The following is a 23107-nucleotide window of genomic DNA, read 5'->3' as shown; positions in this document are numbered from 1 at the left end:
CCTTGCTATGGGCCCAAATCGATCCATCTGTTAAAAACTGCAATTACATTACTTGTATAATGTATTCAGTATCTTTTGTTTAAATGTTGTCAGTAGCAAGTTAATTGTGTTTTTCTAACTTATTATTGCTATTATATAGTCTTTAGATACTGTATATCTTTCTACTGCTGATATGTTTGTACTAACTGTTTTTCAATGTGTTGTTTTCATAGTAGAAGAGATTGAACTAAAGTAGCTAAAAGTAAAGTATGACATTAAACCTTGCATTTTGTTTGGTTTTTAAACACGGTCAGTATTTACTCTTAAGAAGTCAACTTCAGATACAGCATGCATTAATACAGCGCGGTGGTCTGAGACCTGCAGCACATGTCCTTCCCCTGTTCCCTCCTCAGCCCAGCAGGCTCAGTTCCACAGAGATGTCAGTCACCTTTACGGGCTATATGTGGACTGCAGTCACAGGCTGTGTTCAGTAGTCGCCTCTCTTATTACAATGTCATCTCTGGTTTGGAGCTCTATGACAAAAGCTCCCTTTCACCAGCGTTGCGAGTCTCCTGAGTTCGATTAGCTTGGAATTCCAGTGTTCCGGATGGGAGGATCCACAGGCCTCGAGGCAGACGTGAAGCCAATGACGCAACATGGTTGACCCCTCTCCAACTTTACACACCCAGAGCACCGTACCAATGATAGTCAAGGTGCTGGGCTCCAAGCAGAATCTTAATTTCCTGGAAAATAACACTATGCCTACACAGAATGTCCTTGGAATGCTTTTATTTCATTCTTGAGATACATTAGAGCAACATGATATCGTAGATAAGGAATACAAACAGTAGAAAGGAAATGAGCCAAGATTTGCCTCTATTGCTTTTAATCATTGGGCATTCATTTAAACAGTAAAGAAAGGTATAATTGCATTTTTTCAACATATAAAACTGTAAACCTAATTCTCATTTGTGTGTGTTGGTGTCAGAAGTTTAGGTTTTGTCAATGTCTGCACACAACAACAATTGTTATTTATATTGAACATCATATACAATTTGTATATACTGATTACCATACAGTTTAATATGGGTAACAAAATGCTTATTTGTCTTTGCCATTGTGGCATAGATTGAATTGTGTCTTCTCTGGAACATATCAAATAAGATTACACAGTTGGAAAATAATGAAAAATTACTCAAAATGTGTGTTTTTGTCACCGTCATAACTTCATCGTCTTGTTCTGCAAAATCCAATTTGTGTTTCTGATTTTGTATTCATTCTAACTGTTAAGCAGTCAGGATAGAATAAGTAAAGATTGAACATGATATTTAATATAAATCAAGCCTTAATAAAATGAATATATGCCAAGGCATGGAAATGATTTGCATAGAAGATTGACTGAATTAAATACATTCCTATTTAATTTACATCAGAGCCAGAATGGTCAGTGAATTAACACAGTTTCACCTCCTGGTCTCTCTAATTTATCTTTGCAGTATCTGGTCCAGAAGTCTCTGCAAAAAAATAGAAAAACAATGTAATCAATAACTTTCCAAAAATGTATCTGCTTTCAGACCTGCCTTCCCCCAGTCTCTTAAGGGCAGCTCTGCATCAAACAGGAAAGACTCCCGCTGCTAAATAGGCTTTCCTCTCCCTAAGCCTTACCCTCAGGAAGGATGGAATCATTCTAGTTTACTATCTGTCCAAATACACTGCTATTCATTCGCCCTCCTCTCACAGCACAACCCAACAGTAGGAATCTCATTTCAGCCAGCGTTTAAAACCACCCACCCTATACCTCTCTCACTAACAGACCCCTGTGTGACTCTACTCTGGGCTCAACCTGTCTCCCTGCTGCAGACTTTCTGACAAGAATGACGCCTGTGAAGCACACACACGAGTCACGACTTGGCGTTTATCGTGGTGGAACACACTTCTTTCCCCCCCCAATCTCACTGTGGGTGTGCCCGGCTAATAGCTTCATTTGAGAGGTGGCAAGGTCACGCTGGCATGGTTGCAGTCGGCTCCATTTCCTTGAGAAATACAAAATGTTCTCTCAGAGCCATTTGACGTCACACTGTGCCCTATAATTGCTGGTTGTGTCAGTAAACCACAGAGTTGATTTACTGTCGTACAGTGTTTAAAATGAGTGTTGTTGGAGGTCCCGAGGCAAAACGGTTCCCAGTTTATGTAAGGGTTGGAAAAACGAGAGAGAAGACAATCATTTTGAGATTACCCTGAAAAACATATTGGTAAAAAACACACACACCCACTTTCTCTCTCAAGCCTGAAGCTGCCATGATAGTGTAATTATCTGTAAACGATTGGAGACATCTCTTCACACTTTTACCATCTCACCTGACAGCAAATGTATTGTTTGGGATAAGGGTATTATGGGAGATGAGTGATGGCTCACCCACATGTGAAGCTGAAGAATTGATTTGTCTGATGCTTCATGTCCTAAATATATATCACTCATTTGCCACATGCCCCTCATTGTGAGGACGTGGATTCTGCCTCTTACAGTTAAGCAAGTCCTAGGCATTACGTCAGCAGGGTCTAAAATCTGTTACATTTAATTAAGTTATGTGTTTTTACTGTACAGTGAAAGCCAAGACCAGAGCGTAGCATAATGACTGAAATGGGTTTAGTTGTGATGAAGGAAGGGTTTCAATTTGGCATGAATTATTAGGAGGTTCTCTAGTTTTTTCTAATCTGATTTTGAAGAAATCACTAGTCCTGAAAAGTCAGAAATAACTGCATGTTATATATATATATATATATATATATATATATATATAAGGAAAAGTAATGGACATAAATATTAAATGTGCATTTTGTAATGTTTAATTTGTAGTTTGACCAATAACCATGGATCTGACTTTTGCAGTCAAACAGTGCCCTCTGTTGGATGATTTTCAAACTATGAGTCATTTTATCCAGTCTTCATTCATACTCATGTATCATGTATTCATACATTCATTATTACAACTCAAAAACTAAATAACTATGAAACCTTTGTTCAAACCAACATAAAGCCTAATACTGATTTTTGTTATATTTAGGTGTGATAATGTTGAAAAATGTAGTTTTAATCTAGTTTGAAATTATGTTATTTTGTATTTTAATATTTTACTGTTTCATTTTTCATGTCTTGTCTGTCCCGTATGCTCTTCTGTATATGTTGGATTGATGTGTTTTGTATACATATCAAATCAGAAACATATGACACACTAGGTACGTTAAGATATTGTTGCATTAAAATATACTGTGCAGACTTCTACTTTGAACATTTCTTATCCCTACCCACATTAATAAGATGTCTATGTAGTGCATATTCTGGGTTACTGAGTGTGACTTAAATACAGTGAAAACATTTTACAGCTCCATAGAAAATCTCCTCATCAACACTATTTCTTAAAAAAAAATCATTCAACTTGAAAATGAGACTCTGCTCCATATCTTCAGAAACACATTTCAAGCAAGTGTTACAGTGTCAGTTTTGGGGATTTTAAGGTAATTTTGTTGCAGTACTGTTTATGTTTTCTATTTCTCTGAATGAGAATTGTAGAATCAGACACATTTTATGTTTTGGGTTGATTTTGTAACACATTTAAACCCCAACTCTACCTTTTTAAAGATGTCCGCTCGCAATCTGTTGGTTTGTGATATGGTCCTCTTCTTCTCCTCCTCTTTTTTCTTTGTCACCTCTGGTAGCTTTTTGTAAATCCTACAGACACACAAAAAGGTAAATTCATACAGGACAGGGTAATATGCCATCAGAAGTCTGAGGGTGGTTGAGCTATGCCAACAGATTGGCTACAGACAAAGTATTATCTAGTGAGACCACAGCCGGCACAAACCTGGATCCACTGATAAACAGGTCTCACACAGACTCCTTTTTCACTCCCACAACTCCAGCCAATTTGTTAGGAGATCCTCCAAGTCAGATAGTGTCTCTTTAAAAAATGTTTTACAATGGGCAACCATCATCTGATCAGGTGTGCCTTTCCAGATAAGGCCAGAAAAAAGGGTGAAAGAGATAAGGTATACAGAGGGTAGTTCATATCTCCTGTCAAGACATTTGGGCATCAAACAACTATTGTTTCCATATACAGAGTGAGAGTGTGTTAGTGTGCGCTGTGTTTGCGCATGGCAGATATGACAAACGAGCTTTGGAAGGATTGTGCTAAATAAAGAAAACAAAGAGAGACGGAGTGACATCGTCTGACGTGGGTTTAGTCTGGAGAACTCACCGTCTGGACCTCAGCTGCATCTCTCTGCCTGATATAGACCTCTCTCTAGGCTTGAAAAGGTTATCTAGGACAAGCACACACACACAAGCACACACACACAAAGACACGCACACACACAAAGACACGCACACACACAGATACAAAGACATGCACGCACGCACGCACGCACGCACACACACACACACACACACACACACACACACACACACACACACACACACACACACACGCACACACGCACACACGCACACACACACACACACACACACACACACACACACACACACACACACACACACACACACACACACACACACACACACACACACACACACACACACACACACACACACACACACACACACACACACACACACACACACACACACACACACACACACACACAGGAACAACAAATAAGAATGAATATGTAAATGAAGCTTGAATATGTTAATGAGCACTGAGGACTGTCTGATCCCTCTTATTCAGACACCTTTGAGCATTAGCAGTAGCACCCCCCTCCACACACACACACAAACACATGAAGACGTATCCATTTCACAACCATCAATAGCCAGTGGTATTAAATGTGAGTTTTCTGTCTCTCACAGATTGAGCTGCAGTGAGTTTTGCTGCTTAGGTCAACAGAACCTCTTGTTCATAATTAGACTTCAGACTTCAGTCAGACATCAGCGTGAGCGTTTCAAGGCTCTTCTTTCCATGACTCCTCCATGACCTTCCAAAACTTTCAGTTATCTAAAATGTGTTATGCCCCCCTACTTTATTAATATTTTACTCAAGCATTAAGCGGTCAGGAGTCGGGTTGGATTTGCTGCAAAGAAGATTGCTGTGAAAAACAATCTGCCTTGATGAATGTGTACAAAAAGGGTTCATAACCAAAAAAGCATTTAATACAATTCAGAGAGACTATGTAGATAATCAATTCCATATCAGGCTTTTAAAATCACATATTTTCTCAAAGACAGAGAATCAAACATTTAAGTTAAGACTAATGTTGGAAATGTTGGATGTGCTGTGCATTCATTTCAACTGAACAAAGCCTTGTTAGAGTTTATAAGTCTGACAGCTTCAGGCTGAGAAGAAGAAAAATACTCTTGTGTGTATACTCTTAATATATAATACCCTGCACATAAACTATTTTGACAAACGCCGATTTAGACTCCACATGCTGCTGGGAAAGATGATTTCCATGCCCCTAGCATTATGAGGCTGCAATTCTTCCTCAATGTGGGTCCCTATTGTCAGTTTGAGTTCACTTTTGTTATTATTTGTAAACGTATGTGTATGCTGTTTCCTATATGAAAAACACTTTGTTGTTGTATTTTCACCTTTTTCCATTCCTGGTATGATATAAAAGTTGGAACAAAGAGAAAACAAAACCTCACATTTTAGACACCTCAAGTCTCAACTTGTGTATTCCCTGCATACAGAGCCTTAGAGAAATCAAATGCTACATAACTGATGTGCAATACTAGATAATAGCCAGCAGAGAGCAAAGTTGGATAATTGTCATGACTCTAGTCTAGAAGGAGAACAATATACTGTAAAAAAGCAGCTATTTTTCGAGGCCAGCTGAGGTTGTTGATTGTATTGTGATTTTTTTGAGAGAAACTCCATGGTTCCCTTAAAAAGCCAGCATGATTCGACATGACCACCAGCTACTTATTTACTTATTTCCCAGTGTAATCTATTCAGCAAAGAAAGTCATATAAAAACACATATAAAGTAGCTTTCCTTGCCACATTTCAAGGATTCGATGAATGTGTAAAAGCCCTACAGAAGCGAGGTAGCGACCAATGAAACATCGTAACAGATCGGTGTCGAAGAGGAGGACTAGCTCTGGACTGACTCTTGGGAGAGAGCTAGACTGTGAATTGCTGGGTGACATCCCTATAGGTTGAATGCCACACTTACTCCTCCACAACTCACATGATCTTCTATCATATGATCTATCCTGATTGTTTGTAGAGATATGAAATTGTACTTTTGTTTTTCCAGGCTCCAGGCAGAGTTATTCAGCTGCACTTACCACTAAGTGGATCCGGTGTGGTGCAGTTTCTCTTCTGTTTGTCTCGTTCCTCCCTGAAGCCCTGCACCACGTCTGGATTGGAGTCCTGCAGCAATCTCCTATTTGAAACCCTCTGCTCCAACCTCCTCACCCGACCTTGAGATCGGCTGATGAAGTCTGGCCTGAAGAGCTCCAAAGCCTCCTAACACAGGGAGGGAAACCTACAGTAAGCTGCTTGTTATTGTGAAGAACACAGAACAACTCATAGACTTTAATCCTGTGGAAAGAGAAAGACAAATCTTTATTGAATCTGAACATTTCCCTAATCTATTCCTTAACCTTGCAGAATCCTCTTCACAGCCTTGTAAAAGCTAAGAGGTAGAGGCAGCGTTATACAATTATGCTCAGCTTTACTGGGGATAAAGGTAAGAGGGCTTTACTCACAGGGGGAATATGAATCCTTTACAGACCTCAGTGGATCACTCAACGCTGGAATATAACTTGTTACATCAACTGTGTAATCATTACAATTAAATTAAAATAGGAAAGAGGTGGAAGAAAAAATTAAAAATCTTGTAATGATCAAATATTGTTTTTTCATTCCCCTTCTACTTGGCAGTGGCTGTGTCAAAAACCAACTAAAGTAAAAAATCCCTCCAAGTTTAAAATTCAACCCCTCAAGAGATGCCGCTTCCGTTCGGATAATGTTTAATCCAAGAGTAAACACATTAGGATTGTCTGTGTGGTAAACCTGAATTGAAATAGTCTGAAGCACCATTCCTGAGGGTTTCAAGGTTCCATATGGCAGATTAACTTTTCCTGATCATAAACCTTGTGTGATTGCAATGTGTAGAATACTAAACATAATTGCATGGTATTTTCTTGACTCCATAAATTACCTTTACTGTAGGTTATCATTCTTGGTTGTGTACTTTGTGAGACCATTTCATGTAGTACACTGAACAAAAATATAAATGCAACACTTTTGTTTTTGCTCCCATTTTTCATGAGATGAACTCAAAGATCTAAAACATTTTCATACACAAAATAACCATTTCTCTCAAATATTGTTCACAAATCTGTGATAGTGAGCACTTCTCCTTTGCCGAGATAATCCATCCCACCTCACAGGTGTGGCATATCAAGATGCTGATTAGACAGCATGATTATTGCACAGGTAGGTGTGCCTTAGGCTGGCCACAATAAAAGGCCACTCTGAAATGTTCAGTTTTATCACACAGCACAATGCCACAGATGTCGCAAGTTTTGAGGGAGCGAGCAATTGGCATGCTGACAGCAGGAATGTCCACCAGAGCTGTTGCCCGTGAATTGAATGTTCATTTCTCTACCATAAGCCGTCTCCAAAGGCGTTTCAGAGAATTTGGCAGTACATCCAACCGGCCTCACAACCGCAGACCACGTGTAACCACACCAGCCCAGGACCTCCACATCCAGCATGTTCACCTCCAAGATCGTCTGAGACCAGCCACTCGGACAGCTGCTGCAACAATCGGTTTGCATAACCAAAGAATTTCTGCACAAACTGTCAGAAACCGTCTCAGGGAAGCTCATCTGCATGCTCGTCGTCTTCATCGGGGTCTCGAACTGACTCCGGTTCGTCGTCGTAACCGACTTGAGTGGGCAAATGCTCACATTCGATGGCGTCTGGCACGTTGGAGAGGTGTTTTCTTCACGGATGAATCCCGGTTTTCACTGTTCAGGGCAGACGGCAGACAGCGTGTGTGGCGCCGTGTGGGTGAGCGGTTCTCTGATGTCAATGTTGTGAATCGAGTAGCCCATGGTGGTGGTGGGGTTATGGTATGGGCAGGCGTATGTTATGGACGACGAACACAGGTGCATTTTATTGATGGCATTGTGAATGCACAGAGATACCGTGACGAGATCCTGAGGCCCATTGTTGTGCCATTCATCCACGACCATCACCTCATGTTGCAGCATGATAATGCACGGCCCCATGTTGCAAGGATCTGTACACAATTCCTGGAGGCTGAAAACATCCCAGTTCTTGCATGGCCAGCATACTCACCGGACATGTCACCCATTGAGCATGTTTAGGATGCTCTGGATCGGCGTATGCGACAGCGTGTTCCAGTTCCTGCCAATATCCAGCAACTTCGCACAGCCATTGAAGAGGAGTGGACCAACATTCCACAGGCCACAATCAACAACCTGATCAACTCTATGCGAAGGAGATGTGTTGCACTGCGTGAGGCAAATGGTGGTCACACCAGATACTGACTGGTTTTCGGACCCCCCCAGACCCCCCCAATAAAGCAAAACTGCACGTTTCAGAGTGGCCTTTTATTGTGGCCAGCCTAAGACACACCTGTGCAATAATCATGCTGTCTAATCAGCATCTTGATATGCCACACCTGTGAGGTGGGATGGATTATCTCGGCAAAGGAGAAGTGCTCACTATCACAGATTTTTTCAGATTTGTGAACAATATTTGAGAGAAATGGTTATTTTGTGTTTATAGAAAATGTTTTAGATCTTTGAGTTCATCTCGTGAAAAATGGGAGCAAAAATAAAAGTGTTGCATTTATATTTTTGTTCAGTGTATTTCCATCCTCACGAGCCTCGACACTCCTAACTTTGATGGATAAAAAGCAATAGAACGCGTGGACATTTGGAAATCAATTTGCCACTGTTGACTTTCATTAAGTTACAGCTGACAGTCTCTCATATGTTCTCAAAATAAACTAGAATGGCATTGAAGAGTGCATATCTCTGTCAAGGCCGTTTCCATACAGTAAATGTTTAATAAGTTGTGTGTCAGCCTGGGGATTTTGGATCTGTTCCAACATGTATTTGGTCTGACCTTTACCCATTCTACATACTTCCACCATTTTAACAAAAATCGGGCCAATGCTGACAAACAAACAAAAAAAGTAACAACATCTTTGGAGGTAATAATGATCTAAACTTCTTATTATCTATGGTAATGTATTATTTCCAAATGCATATACAATTTAAAACTAGTTAAAATGGACAGGGGTTGACAACAATCAATATACAATTGCTGGTTGGGGCTGAAAATGAAATGTTTAGCTTTTTAGCTGGAACTAGCACAACAACCCGGTATCTCCTGCAAATCTGCACTCGGTCAAGTTGCATTGTGGGTAATGGATGAAGCAGGTTTTTTGCATGAAAGTAGAATGTTGAGCATAAAAAGCTGTTTTTGTTGTTGTTGAGTCCTTCTCTAAAGACAGAGAGATTAAAACCTGCCCTGCACAATGACGTTTTAACCTGTGACAAAGTTGATCACAATTCGATCCAGAACATTTCATCCATCTCCTCAAATCATTCTGTTGATATAGGCAAATAGATGTGCCAATTATTTTTAGAAAATGTTCCGTAATTGGACTTTGTGACAAGTTTTTTAGGTCAATAAGAAATCATAAGGCTCACTGTTTACTTTGGAGTTTCTTTAGCTTGTTCCAATATTGAGTTTATTTCCTTAAAATAAGTCATCATTTAAAATGTGGGTCCTACTTTGAGGCTGAGAGTCTTGGGTGTGCCTTTCAGATAATCAGCCTGCGGTCGTTTCTTCAAGGACACTCTTCGAGGCTCTGGGGACCCGTCAACTTCTTGTTGTTCTTCTGTCTTGTCATTTCCAGCTTGCTTGCTGCAAATTCTGGATTCCACTATAGAAACACAGAAAGAAGTTACATGTCTGTAAACTTTAGCAACCCAAATCCTTCCAAAAAATAAAGTGGGTTCGAAGACAAACAGCATGATTGCTTTTATAGGGTAACTTTCATAGTGAGGAATCATTTGAAATAGATTTGTGTTTTGCAGTTTGTGAAGTGGTTTGTTGCTGTGTGATATAAAACACATACAGTAGATGTATCCGGATGACTGTATGCTTCGCCTCAGACTGAGTTATTGCACGATTTGTTCCCAAGTTCTATCTTACAGTAGCTTTTATGATCTGGAGAAAGCAGGAACATAAACAGACCTTAAAGTAAACTTCACAAACTCTCTCACACACACACAAGCCCCACAACTCTGGGATGAGAAACACTAGAGGGAACACGAGTATGGACAATGAATAATGCAAAAGATGACCATGCATCCATCCTACGCCTCCAACCTCATTCCTCTAACTTGTGTCGAATTCATATCTATACTGAATTGAATGTAGAAAAACAATGCAGAAGTCTAAAATCCTCAGTCAAGCTTCTGCTACAGGATGTGTCTTGCTGTAATCAGAATAAATGCCCAGTGAAAAGAGCAAAAATATGTAAGAAGAAAGACACAAGTATGTGGGATGATTCAGGAAATAAATGTTGTAATGAGTGGAGAGAGTGCTTTAATAATTTAAAATGTGTCATGTGGCGGTTGTTCTTTTGAGACTGCCATGGTAAGATGGGAGGCAGGCAGGTAAAATTTCTTCAGGTTGTGACATCCTATTTTATTGTCATTTTGGCTGCAACATCCACTGCCATTACTTTAAAGGTCTAATCACTCAACCCAGTCTCATGGCATTTCGTGTTCACCAACACGATTTTTAATCTATTGATTCATGTTCACCAACACGATTGCTATGGAAGCAAACAAGAGACAGAAGTATTTGAATTGTATTAGACACCGAATTTATAGCATTGAAAATAATTACTTTGAAAATCATGTATCTGAATGTTTTTGCTCCGAATTTACCTATGTGAAATAAAAATGTAAAAATGCAAGTGAAAAAAATTAGAATGTTCAAACTCAGATCCCAAAAATTCGAGTGAAAAAAATTCGACGTCAAAAAATTCGGTGTTAAAATTCGATGTCCAAAATTGCGATGCAGCATCATCCGGGCTACTCAGACAGGAAAACCAATCGAGCCCTAATGCAATCAAACCGACTTCTGGCCTATCAGAGCACGGCTTTGTCAGTCATGTGATCACAACAACCCGGGAGAAAAATGGCGGAGAACAGCAGGGCTCGCCGCTCGGGTAAGTAGTCAGGATGTGCTCTTTATTTTACAAGCAGTGAGGGCTGATTAGCTAGCTAAATGAGTGAAGTAGCCTTGTGCCTTGCTGTTAGCAAGCTCCGTAGTTATCATTAATTGAAGTGAATCACAACGTTACTGTGTCCTTTTGTGTGGATGACGGTTTGCAAAGTAACGTAACGATCACTTCGGTTAGATAAGTCAAGTAGACCATGCTACACTATACGAAATACTCTCTTGCAAAAGCCCTGCATTTAAACATGTTAATGTTACTTTAGTAAAAGTATGCTAGTATAATTAGGAAAGTGTTGTTAAAGTATTTAAAGTCGACAAGTTATACTATTATATAATTTGTTTTATTGTTATTACCGATGCACGAGTTGACTTAACTGTTGTAGTTGGAGCTCATTTTGAACAATGAGCTAACTAATGATTACTTTCATAATGTTTTAATGTGCTGACTATTTTCTACATTAATGGATGAAGGTCTGGTTTGTTCAAACTCTCAAAATAATAGGACATGCCGTCATAATTAACCAGAGTCCGAAGTGACACCTTTACAATGTTAAAGCTGTTAGATAAATGTAGTGATGTAAAAACTAAAGTATTCAAGATAGTGTAGTGGAAAAGAGAATGTTTTAAAAAAAATGTTACTAAAACAAAACCTCTTGTTTTGGACAGACAGTAATGATTCAAGAAATAGTAGATAAATAAATACACACACATTTGATTTGTTGTGGATGGAACACAACAAATGGTGCTCTTACCTGTGATGCCTCCTCCAAACATTATAACCAGACTATCATTCAAACTATAAGTAACAGTTCTGTACATGACTTTAGACAAACAATTCAAAAGACAAAATCAACACAATTTATTGAAAGACCAGTCTTTATTTTACGGTGCCTCTCCTTTTGTTTGTATTATTAAACCGTGTCAATCTAAAAAAATGAGCAACTCAACAGTTAACTTTATATTTCTTATTGTCCAAAGCATCTATTACACTATTTGTTCCCCTCTCATATTCACAGGATGGATGATTAGAGACTTTGGGGGAGACCTCAGCTTTATGAACGTCCTGTCTGTTGGTTTGGCCAGAGAGGGCTGAGGGTCTTTCCCTGCGAGGAGGACCTGGGGAGTATACTACGAAGCAGGATTTTCGCTTAGCCGGCTAAATTCAGGGAAAACTCTGGGTTTCCGGTCCTACGAAGCTGGTTCTGTTTTTAGCGGCTAGATCTCCATGGTAACTTATGCTGGTCGGGACCAGGTTAGGTTGCAGGCTAAGAGCTCAACTCAGTGAAAGCACCGCCTGCTGACCAATCAGAGCTCAGTGTGCAGAGTTTAAAGCGATCAAGTCATATTACAGGAGAAAGGAAATAAAGAAAAGCTGCCGATGCAGGAAAGACAGCCGGCAAAAATCACCGACTGTGTGAACGTGAACGTGAACATGAATAGAATATCACCTCCATCTTCAGAGCAATCTGAATATTATAACATTAGCGTTAAGAAAGCTTACTTAAATATCTGCCCCAACATCAGTAACCGGATCAGAGTACATTAAGTACAGTCCGCGGCATATCACTTCATAATGTATCATATATTTCCTTATCTGAGTCAGCTGAGCCGTATCTGGCCGTGCAACACTCACAGAGTCACATACTGGATGCAGAAGCATTATTTTAAGCAACACATTAAGTTGAGGAAACACTCGAGTCAGATGTAATGAAAGTCAGATGGTGTGTTAGACGGGCAGTGATATCATGAACCTGTTAATGTACGCATTCAAACACTTTTTCTGTTACCAGCTGTATTCACCTTGCAGGTGCAGCTCTGAGGCTTTGATCCTGATCAAGTGTTTAAGTCATGGATGTTTAAAGTTTAACTTCTTCATATTATGTCTAATATTATAGTTCTAGATACCACCCCTTTCATGTGAACACGCACCTAACTAGATAGGACACGGCTGGCTTGAGCGATCCACTTGATAACCCGCGTCGTAGGACCGTTTAGCGAGAGCGCGTATGTTTTGGATTAGGCTAACCGGCTAACTCAAACATATCCAGGTTAGGTTGAACCAGCTTCGTAGTACAGGCCCCCGGCCTGAGGGAGGAGGACCTGCACCAGCTGCACCTACAGAACTTAGCCCATGCTGGGCATAGCTGTTACCACCTGCACAGACCTAGCCTGTCACTTTATTTGACAAAATGTGTTTACTTAATCAATTAACAGATTAACATTTAGTGTAACTTATGTATATTATTTCATTTTTATTTAAAAAAAATTGTGATTGTTCATGCTTGATAACTTTTAGCTCACATTTCAATAAATTGTATTTGCATTTGCACTCCTTTTGTCCGTTATTCTTACTGAAAATGTTAAGTTACACATTCACATCTGACTGAAGATTGGCACCATTTATTTGGATATATCCAGTCTCTGATAGTGTTACGTTATTATGAGAGTGCTCCGTTTGATTCTGAAATTGTATATATTTATATAAATATATACATAGGCTATGTGTGTGTATATGTCCGCATCTGTAGCCTGTTATTGTCTCATGACACCGCACTGTGAATTAATCAAAGTAAATATATAAGTGGTCATGAACACATCTGTCCATCAGACAGAGGCTGCTGTGCCTCCTGTCATCATTAATGGACGTCTCTTTAAAATGACCGCTCAGAGGAGAGGAGTTCTCATTTCTCTAACCGCCTGCTGCTTCCCCTCCTCTCTCCTCGGTTCTCCTCCTCTCTCCTCGGTTCCCCTCCTTGGCTCCTTGGCTCCTCCGCTCACATCTCCTGTGGGCGGGACTAAGTCTCGAGGAGGGCAATTAGTGAAATGAGAAAGGGCCTAAGTGTCTCTTAGTGAATGTCCTGTACTGCTCTTAAATCTCATCACATCAGCTATTCCTTTCCCTCTTGGATGTTCTTCTGGACCCTCAGAGAAAGAGAACATGGTGAAGCAGTCCCGTCTCTCAGGCGTGTCCTTTCCTAACAGAAATATCAAAAAACATATTATTGCAGAGCAAGTGTGTTATTTAAGAAAGAGGTGTGTTTGTTTGTTCAGGGGCTATAAATATAATGATTTTTTTTATTTGAATGTGTTTTTTAAATCCAACAGTGTACTACAAAAATAATCAGATTATGAATAAACCGTTCTAAAGTCATCAACATTGAAATAAATGTATTATTAAAATAATATTTAACTGTTATCAAAGCTTAGTGCAACTGTAGAAGCTTGCTCTGTCCGGTTGTCTCACTGCAAGACAAAGGGTCGCAGCTCTCACTATGTTCAATCATTTTGCCTTAAATACATTGAAATGTGAAAGTTGAACAAAAAAGTGATGTTGCTTGGTAAAATGTAAATGTAACCTTTTGCTAAGAAAGTACACTCAACATCACTGATGTGTAGATGATCTAGTATTCAGTCATGTTTAATGGCATGTGTATCAGAGTCATTACTTTATGCATTCTTTGTAAAGTATGAAAAAGGTGTACCTTGGAATCCGTGCTGAAGTTCTCTGCTGCTAGGAGTCCAGATCTGTCTCTCCTCCTCTGGTCCAGCCTGTCTGGATCACCTTAAGGACACTTTGAACAAACAGATGTAAAGTTACATGTGTGGGTTACAGACTTCTTTACATGCAAACTACTTTGTATCTTCTTTTAAAAACAGGTCATAATCTTATTGTTATACTTAAGAAATTGCTGGATATCACAGTCCTTATACTGTATCTGTATCAGTTTGATTGAGTATTATTGTGTAGGTCCTTTTTATTTTACTGTTACTTTGGATGAGTTTTTCATGAGTCAGTCAAATTAATTTGTTTTCATATGCCATATTCATATGCATCACACACGTAAGGGTAAGACACAAACCTATTGAACAAATGCAATGGATAAGCTTAACTCCAGTTCAACAAACCATATTACAATATCTAAGGGAGCGTTATTTCTGGACCATCTTGAAAGGTGACGCTCATATTTTAAAGATACACACATTTCATTGTGAGGTTGATTCAACAATACGTTGACGTTAGTCTATTGTATGCTATAGTAGAGCATAGCGAATTTAAACGAACCTTAACAATGCATACAGTAACCTAACTATCTAACGTCCAAGGATGACCTTATTTTAGCAACCTCGCACAGAAGCCTTTTGGTATACAGTACCATCCCACTTAATGTTATACACTCTTGGATGCTACGCATAGCATCGTTAGCACAGATGGAGCTACGATTGCTCAAATGCTAACCCAACTCTAAACATTCATTAACGTTAGCTTAATACAAACACCAGTAACATAACATAAGTACTTTATGCAGGGTTGACTTACCGAAGAAACTGCATTCACGGTCGGTCTATTTTAACCGCAGATAAATCCTATATTTGCATGACGAATAGTCCACCAGGAGCCAACACAACAAACACGGCCGAGTTCAAGTAGTGTTCTCCTCATGAGCTGAGCCGCTGTAGCATCACGGAGCCAATGGAGCTAACGGAGCTTGCAGTGAGACAGAGGAGCTAGGAGCAGCAGTCCTGTTGTCATGAATGGGGAATCTAACTATATACAGAATATGTTTTTGTGGATCCAGGCTAGAAACATGTTCATTTTCTGATGTTAAGTTGGACATTTTAACATAGGGTCTACGGGAATTGCTCCCATATGCATCCATCGCCTACAGTTTGCAGCAATGAGCTTCACTGCACTGTACCCCAGAAGTCGGGTTGATTGCATTCGGGCTCGATTGCTTATCCTGTCTGAGTAGCCCGGATGATGCTGCATCGCAATTTTTGACGTCGAATTTTATACACCGAATTTTTTTACATCGAATTTTAAACACCGAAATATTTGACGTCGAATTTTTTTCACTTGAATTTTTGGGATCTGAATTTCAACATTTTTATTTCACATAGGTAAATTCGGAGCAAAAAAATTCAGATACATGATTTTCAAAGTAATTATTTTCAATGCTATAAATTCGGTGTCTGATCAAATTCAAATACTTCTGTCTCTTGTTTGCTTCCATAGATTTCCCCCTTCTTTTCATGTTGCACAGCACGATTTTAAAAGCAATGTATTTCTACTAGAGCCGGGACTCGATTAAAAAAATTAATCTAATTAATTAGGGGCTTTGTAATTAATTAATCGAAATTAATCGCATTTTTAATCAAATATACATATTTGACCTGAGAACAGTGAGAAGCCATTTTCACATGGATTTGACTCCAAGTGGTCTACAGTCGAGTGCAATCCAGTGAGCCAGGGAGCTGGTTATTTTCTCAGACGTGGACTTACTTATCCTGGCCCTGAAACCAGTCATCTGGTTGAGTGTGGGGTGCATAGATATATATAAACACTAGATGGCTCATGGGAGATTTTCCAGCGTAGCTGACTGGCCGCCATCTTGCTACAGTCAACAGTTACTCTGATTCGCGTTATGGTAGCTGTTGTAAGGTGAGTGATCTGCACAAAAATACTCTTAACTCGCTGAAATCTTGACTGATTTACAAACGGTTTGGTTTATTATAAACATTATTAGCATGGCTATGATACAGGATGCTTGGACATGTTGAAATTGCAGCTTTTCTTTGTGTATGTGGTTGTATTTATTAGCTGGCTAATAACAAGAGGCTGTCAGTGAGACCTAGTATTACAAAGTTCACCCAGCAACTTTACACCAGTGGGAGAGGCAGAACTGCTCTTTCTTTTCAACATGACTTAAGTTACACATGATTCCTTCCAAGTGGTTTGGCTTGTTAAAAACATCTTGCATTATGATACAGGAATTTGCTGGCTTTGTGTTTACAGAAGTACCTGACTATGCCAGACTTTTGTGCAGCCTACGGATGCTCCAATCGCCGCTGTCTGCAAACAAGAACCCGTGGGATCACCACATATGTTTATGTTTGCTCAGTCTAATAAACCCATAACATGGTTGTGAAAGAATACCAAAGCTGAGGCTGGACGATGATTGATTGTTAGTGTGCCATGTGTCACTGTGTGTCTTATTGGTTTTGTGGTATACTGTATTTTATTTTATTGTGTGCAAGACACATTTAAAACAAATAACCTTGAACCTTGAAGCCCCATCTCTCCCCACATGCTCCTGCTTCCTACATCCCCTCCACACCACACCAAGTTGTTCTTCTTAATAATAATAATACATTTATGTTGGGGGGGCCGCCTTTCATAACACCCAAGGACACCTTACAGGGGCATAGGGGCAATATAGGGAACAATTTAAACAGTGGATTTTGTGATATATCAGCCGGGGTGAGTCAAGACAAACCACAAATGGACTACAGAAGGACATATGGTACAGTTTATATTATTCTTGGTCTTTTTTCAATAACATATTTCAAAGGTTCTGGATTTGTTTACAAATCTAGAAACTAAATACAAAACTAGGATGATATGAAGATCTCATGTCAAAAATAATTGTGATAAATTAGACAGAACTGGCCTGTCTGTGAGCACATTTTATGTTGGTTTGGTTCTTCTGATAAAGGTGTGACTATCTAAATAATATACCAACATATGCTATTGTCATTAGTTGTGTCCCTGTTCTTCAAGCTAAGGCATTGCTCAATTAACAACTCTTGGTTTACAGAGTGGTAACATGAGACCGATTTTTATATATAAAATATAAATGTATTTTAATTTTATTTTAAATATTGACAATATAATAAAATAAATGGAAATATATACACCGGCAAATATTTAATATAAATACCTTGTGTGTGTGTATAGCTATTGCTTTATCTGATTAATGTTATTTTCATATGAAAGTCCATGATTATAAGTATGCAGTATCATAACTACATCTTTGATGTTTATAAAAAACCAAACCGTTTGAAAATCGGTTGAAAATTGAGCAAGCTATGGTTATTTAAATAGTAAACCATAATGTTATCAATGAGAGCACTGCCTGTAGCAAGATGGCGGCCAAGTGGCAACGTCGGTCTCCATTGGCCAGCAGCGCGTGTGAGCCATCTAGTGTTTATATATATCTATGGTGGGGTGGGTCAGGGTGTGGTTCCTTGCACTCGGAGTCGGGCTAACTGCTACATGCTAGCTGCTACATGCTTTGCATTTAGGTGATACTTTAGGCTTGGTGTGCTGCGGTGATATGCAAATTCCTTTTTGCATAATTTGCACACAACCGTGCTCTTGTCGACGCTTCCATCCGTCCGTTTTTTAAAACAGAATTTCCCATCCACGGGGCCGACCAAAGCGGTCTCATCAGCTTGTTCGTTCATGTTTGACTATTGTTCACCGTGGTTTGTTGTTGTTTGAAGTCCCATGCTGAAGTCATGAACGTTAGTTGGTGCTCCAGTATAATCGGTACGCCTGAAACTCATCCAGTGAGAAACGTTCCGCTGTGCAAAAATAAGTGCGATTAAAATGCGTTAATTTTTTTAACGCGTTAATTTTTGTGTAATTAATTAATCTTAATTAACGCGTTAAAGTCCCGGCCCTAATTTCTACTTTTAATGTGTTTCGTGTCTGCAGCACGTCTTTTTCTCCGGTCGGGTCGTTGAAGACCGGAAGCTGTGTGGTTCATAAAAACATGTTCTTACTCAATATCAAGCCACAATTATTGCTTTTATTTTAAATCGTATAATTTCGGACTTTTGTTGCCGTCTGAGGAAAATAAATGGGGCTCAGAGCCTCAGGATACTGAAATCTGTATTTTTTAAATCTTTTTTTCCTTCTAATTTGTTATTCTTTTCAAAATAACACACTGTTATTTACTCACCAATAACACACAATTATTGTTTTTATGTGTTATATTTGATTAAAAAAATATTAAGAGCACATACTTTCATAGGGGGAAAGTAGAAGGTCTGTGATAGAAATATAAAATATAAAAAATCAAGAAGATACTATAAGTGATCTCTACAATAAAACTGTTTAGTGCTGGATGTACAAAGATATTAATAGGAGGAGGTGCAAAACAGAAAAACGAATTAACCTTTATTTAAACATTAAATAACAGATTAAGGTCTTCTTTTAAATAAGAAAAAAAACGTTGGGGGTATCTATCTACAGATAAATATTAAGCCTGACAAAGTACTTAACGTCTAATATATTGCTTTCCTGCAATGTTAACTATGTTGAAGCACTTATTTTAACTGATATTATACATATGAATTATACTCTTATGTATATAGATAGAATAAGAAATGTGCAGAATATGACAGTTTAATGGTGGAGGTACACACATATTGATAGATGTCTTGTAATGCACTGTTGAGGAACCTGTGACCCAAGTTTTTCAGTCATTGCATAACTACACTAGTTGTGTATATGATATGTCAATAAACCTTTGAAAATCTTGAAATCTTGAAAGGGATGTGCAAAATAGCCATAATATACAGTCTTTAATTAACTATTAGTAGAGAATAACGAGTAATGAATATACTTTATTACTCGTTTCCATTCATGTCAATTGCAGATAAATGTTTAGTCTTCTCAAGCACCAACTATCAAATATCTCTCCTGATTTTTGGCACTTGACAATCACCTTACCTGAATTTTACTCAGGTGTAACCTTGGCGCACTGCCACTCCAACATCCAATCCCAGAGTTTGAAGATTAATCACGGGGACTGTAGTCCTAAACGATAGCTGGGGATTATGGGTAGTGTAGTGTCTTCGGCCATCCTAAACTCAGAAATGTTGACAATCGCAATGATGCTCGAAATGTCCCTTATAGGCCTACGTCTGTTTCCGGTTATTTTTATTTTGAAATTCAGTTGCTGACGGACGCCAAAAAAGCCAGAGATTATGGAATTAAACCAATAAATAAAAGCAAGGATAATTGTGTGTTATTGGTGAGTAAATAACAGTGTGTTATTTTGAAAAGAATAACAAATTGAAGGAAAAAAAGATTTAAAAAATACAGATTTCAGTATTCTGAGGCTCTGAGCCCCATTTATTTTCCTCACAGACGGCAACAAAAGTCCGAAATTATACGATTTAAAATAAAAGCAATAATTGTGGCTTGATATTGAGTAAGAACATGTTTTTATGAACCACACAGCTTCCGGTCTTCCTCGACCCGACCGGAGAAAAAGACGTGCTGCAGGCACGAAACACATTACCAGTAGAAATACATTGCTTTTAAAATCGTGCTGTGCAACACGAAAAAAAGGGGGAAATTGTGTTGGTGAACACGAATCAATAGATTAAAAATCGTGTTGGTGAACACGAAATGCCATGAGACTGGGTTGAATCACTGTATATGAGGTCCGCCTATTTGCAGTCAGTGCTGCAGTATGGATATCAACGGATTATGTTTACCCTTGCATCGCCACTATTATAGAAATAGTTTGACATGCTGGAAAATACTATTATTTTATTTTTTCATAAAAATATTGATATTAATCTATTTTCTGCCTGCTGAATATGAAGCTACAGCCAGCAACCGTTAGCCTAGTTTAGCATAAAGAATGTAAACAGTGAGAAAACAGGCTGGATTATTTCTGGCCAGATGCAGTGACATCAAGTTAACCAGCAGACTCTCCAGGAAGTCACCTAGTCCATAAACTAACTCTCCATTAAACCATAACTTAACTTTCTAACATTTAAAAACGCAAACTAGACATAAAACATGTTATCTATGCATCCTCACTTGCATAAACCAAATAATGTTTCTTAATAATGCTCTCATATAACCTTGATCTTATTTTACTAGTCCGAGGAGACCTGAACGAAGACTGTTTTAAATCATGCAAATTCAGTCTATTCAACCCACTCTGTAAAATATACAGCAGCAGTTCATAACTAAGAATCTATATGTAGTGTTGGAAGTCAGAGGAGTATCATTTAGGAACACGCACTGTTCTGGAAAGTAAAAAGACAGTTCTTCTTCTTTCTTCCTCCTTTTTTCTTCTTTTCTTTTCTTTTGCAAGTGTTGGTGCTTTATTTAAATCTATGGTTGGACTGGGATTTACCTTAAACAATGTGAATGTACAGTAGGAAAAAGTATAGTGAGTTGGTGAACTTCTATTAACAATGCATGAGGTATAAATCAAACGCAGGAGCAGAGTAAAAAAAACACCTTGGCACTGCATCCAGCTTGCTGTTCGGAAATGTAATCTTATCTAAAACAGCTCAAGGATATATGGGCCGCTGAAAGGAAAATACAGATCAATTGCAAGGGTACTACTTCTAAAGCAAAAGGATGAAATTCATACCTGGGCCAATATTAGAAGTGTGCTGCTTGAAATTGCTCCGGATAGGGAAGGCTTCCTCATCTGCAATCCCCTTCTGCCTGCCAGGCTTTGTGTCTGAGGGGCCCGGCCCTTTGAATGACAATAATCCCAGAGTAGTGCTGTGCTGCTGCTGCGTATCTGAATCATCAGCCTTGCTGTTAACACCATGAGCGGGTGCTATTGGCTCGACCCTGTGCACCCTGTGCTGTGATAGAGGGCTTCTGCAGTGACCCAAAACACTCTCTCGGCCATTGCCCTTGTTTCGACCAAACATGGGCGTTCTAGGTCTCCGGTAACCCTCATTTATTTTGGCCGCTTTGTTATCTGCAGAGGATCTGCGGCAGGATTGGACACTGATGCGAACAGACAAGCTGGACCTGTACTGAGTGGGTTGACCTGATCTTCTTCCCTCTAGTTCCATAAGGGAAATGGAAAGGGACTTGTCCAAAAACACAACAGAGCTAATGGACCTCAGCGGCACATCGAGATGGAGACAAGATCGGTGAGAATGTGCAGACATTAATAAACCACCTATCTCATCCTGTTTCCTGTCACTCTCTGTGTAGCTCACTCTGCGTACAAGTTGTACTTTCCTCTTTCCTTGATCTCTAACTGCCAATCCATCAGCGTGTGAGAAGGCCTGTCCGAACTCATTTGGCATCACAATGGTAGGACCCTTTCTGCACACGTCCGGTTGAGAATTTGAGACTCTCATTGAGCTTGTGGGAATGAAAGTTTCTTGTAGAGTTGAAACCTTAACAGGCTGTGTTGGAGTGGATCGATACGCAGGGTCCTGTGAGTTGCAAAGTAATGGCAAAATCCTCTGGGTTGCGATGGAGATGGAAGAACATGCTGACTTTGGACTCCTTTCCGCCACATCTGGGACACTTGCAGCCCTGAACAGGTTGGAAACTCCACTGTAAGATCCAATTTCTGCCACTGTCTGAGAGGTGGAAGTGTGTGTTATTGCTTTAAGAGACACACTCTCTTTCTCCTCTTTCCCCCGCCACACAGCCCACGACAGGACATTCCTGTGCAGTGAAGCAGTGACATCTTTACTTGAGGCCTATGAACAGACAGAGAGAAAGTGTCAGATGTGTGCTTAAAGGGCACAGTTTGCTCCTCAGCAAACTGAACGATTCTGTAAGTCAAATGAAGCCAAGAAAGAATTCAAATAGAGAGATGTTAGCCGCTGTGATGTGGAGGGACTTATTATCTTCTCTCTTAGGGCCTGTGTCTAGATAGCTCCTTTTCATGCAGAAAGGTGCTGGCGCCTGCTTTATTGTTTCTATGGCAATATCTTGGCAAGGTATCCCTGTTTTTTATGACAGACTAGCTTTGCCCTCTTAGATTTCATTATTTGTTTGTTTTACTTTGCGTTTGACATTGATTGTTCTTGCTCTCACTCTCACAGTTCACTTCACCTCAGATACTACTTCACGTAGATTGAGGAGCGTAATCCACACAAGGAGATAAAAGTCACACACTCACCGGCAGCAACAGTCAGTGTCCACCATGCTGCTATGCTCAAACAAGCTTTTTTGTTTTCCTTACATTTCTACAGTGACTTCACCAGTGCTTTTCTGAAAAGTTTAAACATTTTCAACCCGAGGAGCTTGAAGCGGCCGCAAAAAAAGGCGAGGTACCCGAAAAAAAGACG

At 39.4% G+C, this 23107-nt stretch overlaps 1 protein-coding gene and 1 long non-coding RNA gene across 2 annotated transcripts; both read right to left on the bottom strand.

Moving 5' to 3' along the window:
- Nucleotides 1-848: 848 nt before the first annotated feature.
- On the bottom strand, nucleotides 849-21822 carry LOC117460089 ((E2-independent) E3 ubiquitin-conjugating enzyme FATS-like). The gene is made up of 6 exons (XM_034101323.2): nucleotides 21430-21822; nucleotides 9781-9932; nucleotides 6286-6466; nucleotides 4236-4299; nucleotides 3610-3709; nucleotides 849-1493 (listed from the first exon to the last, which is right to left on the bottom strand). The coding sequence occupies exons 1-6, from the start codon at nucleotides 21719-21721 to the stop codon at nucleotides 1464-1466; spliced, it is 819 nt and encodes a 272-aa protein (XP_033957214.2). The 5' UTR covers nucleotides 21722-21822; the 3' UTR covers nucleotides 849-1463.
- Nucleotides 13132-15910, bottom strand: LOC139435210 (uncharacterized). The gene is made up of 3 exons (XR_011644491.1): nucleotides 15561-15910; nucleotides 14725-14814; nucleotides 13132-14217 (listed from the first exon to the last, which is right to left on the bottom strand). It is a non-coding gene; the product is annotated as an uncharacterized lncRNA (long non-coding RNA).
- Nucleotides 21823-23107: the final 1285 nt, after the last annotated feature.

This window comes from Pseudochaenichthys georgianus, chromosome 15, assembly GCF_902827115.2.
Source record: "Pseudochaenichthys georgianus chromosome 15, fPseGeo1.2, whole genome shotgun sequence".
NCBI classification, from domain to species: Eukaryota; Metazoa; Chordata; class Actinopteri; order Perciformes; family Channichthyidae; genus Pseudochaenichthys; species Pseudochaenichthys georgianus.
The sequence above is the reverse complement of the archived record's forward strand: the minus strand, read 5'-3'. Positions and strand labels throughout refer to the sequence as shown.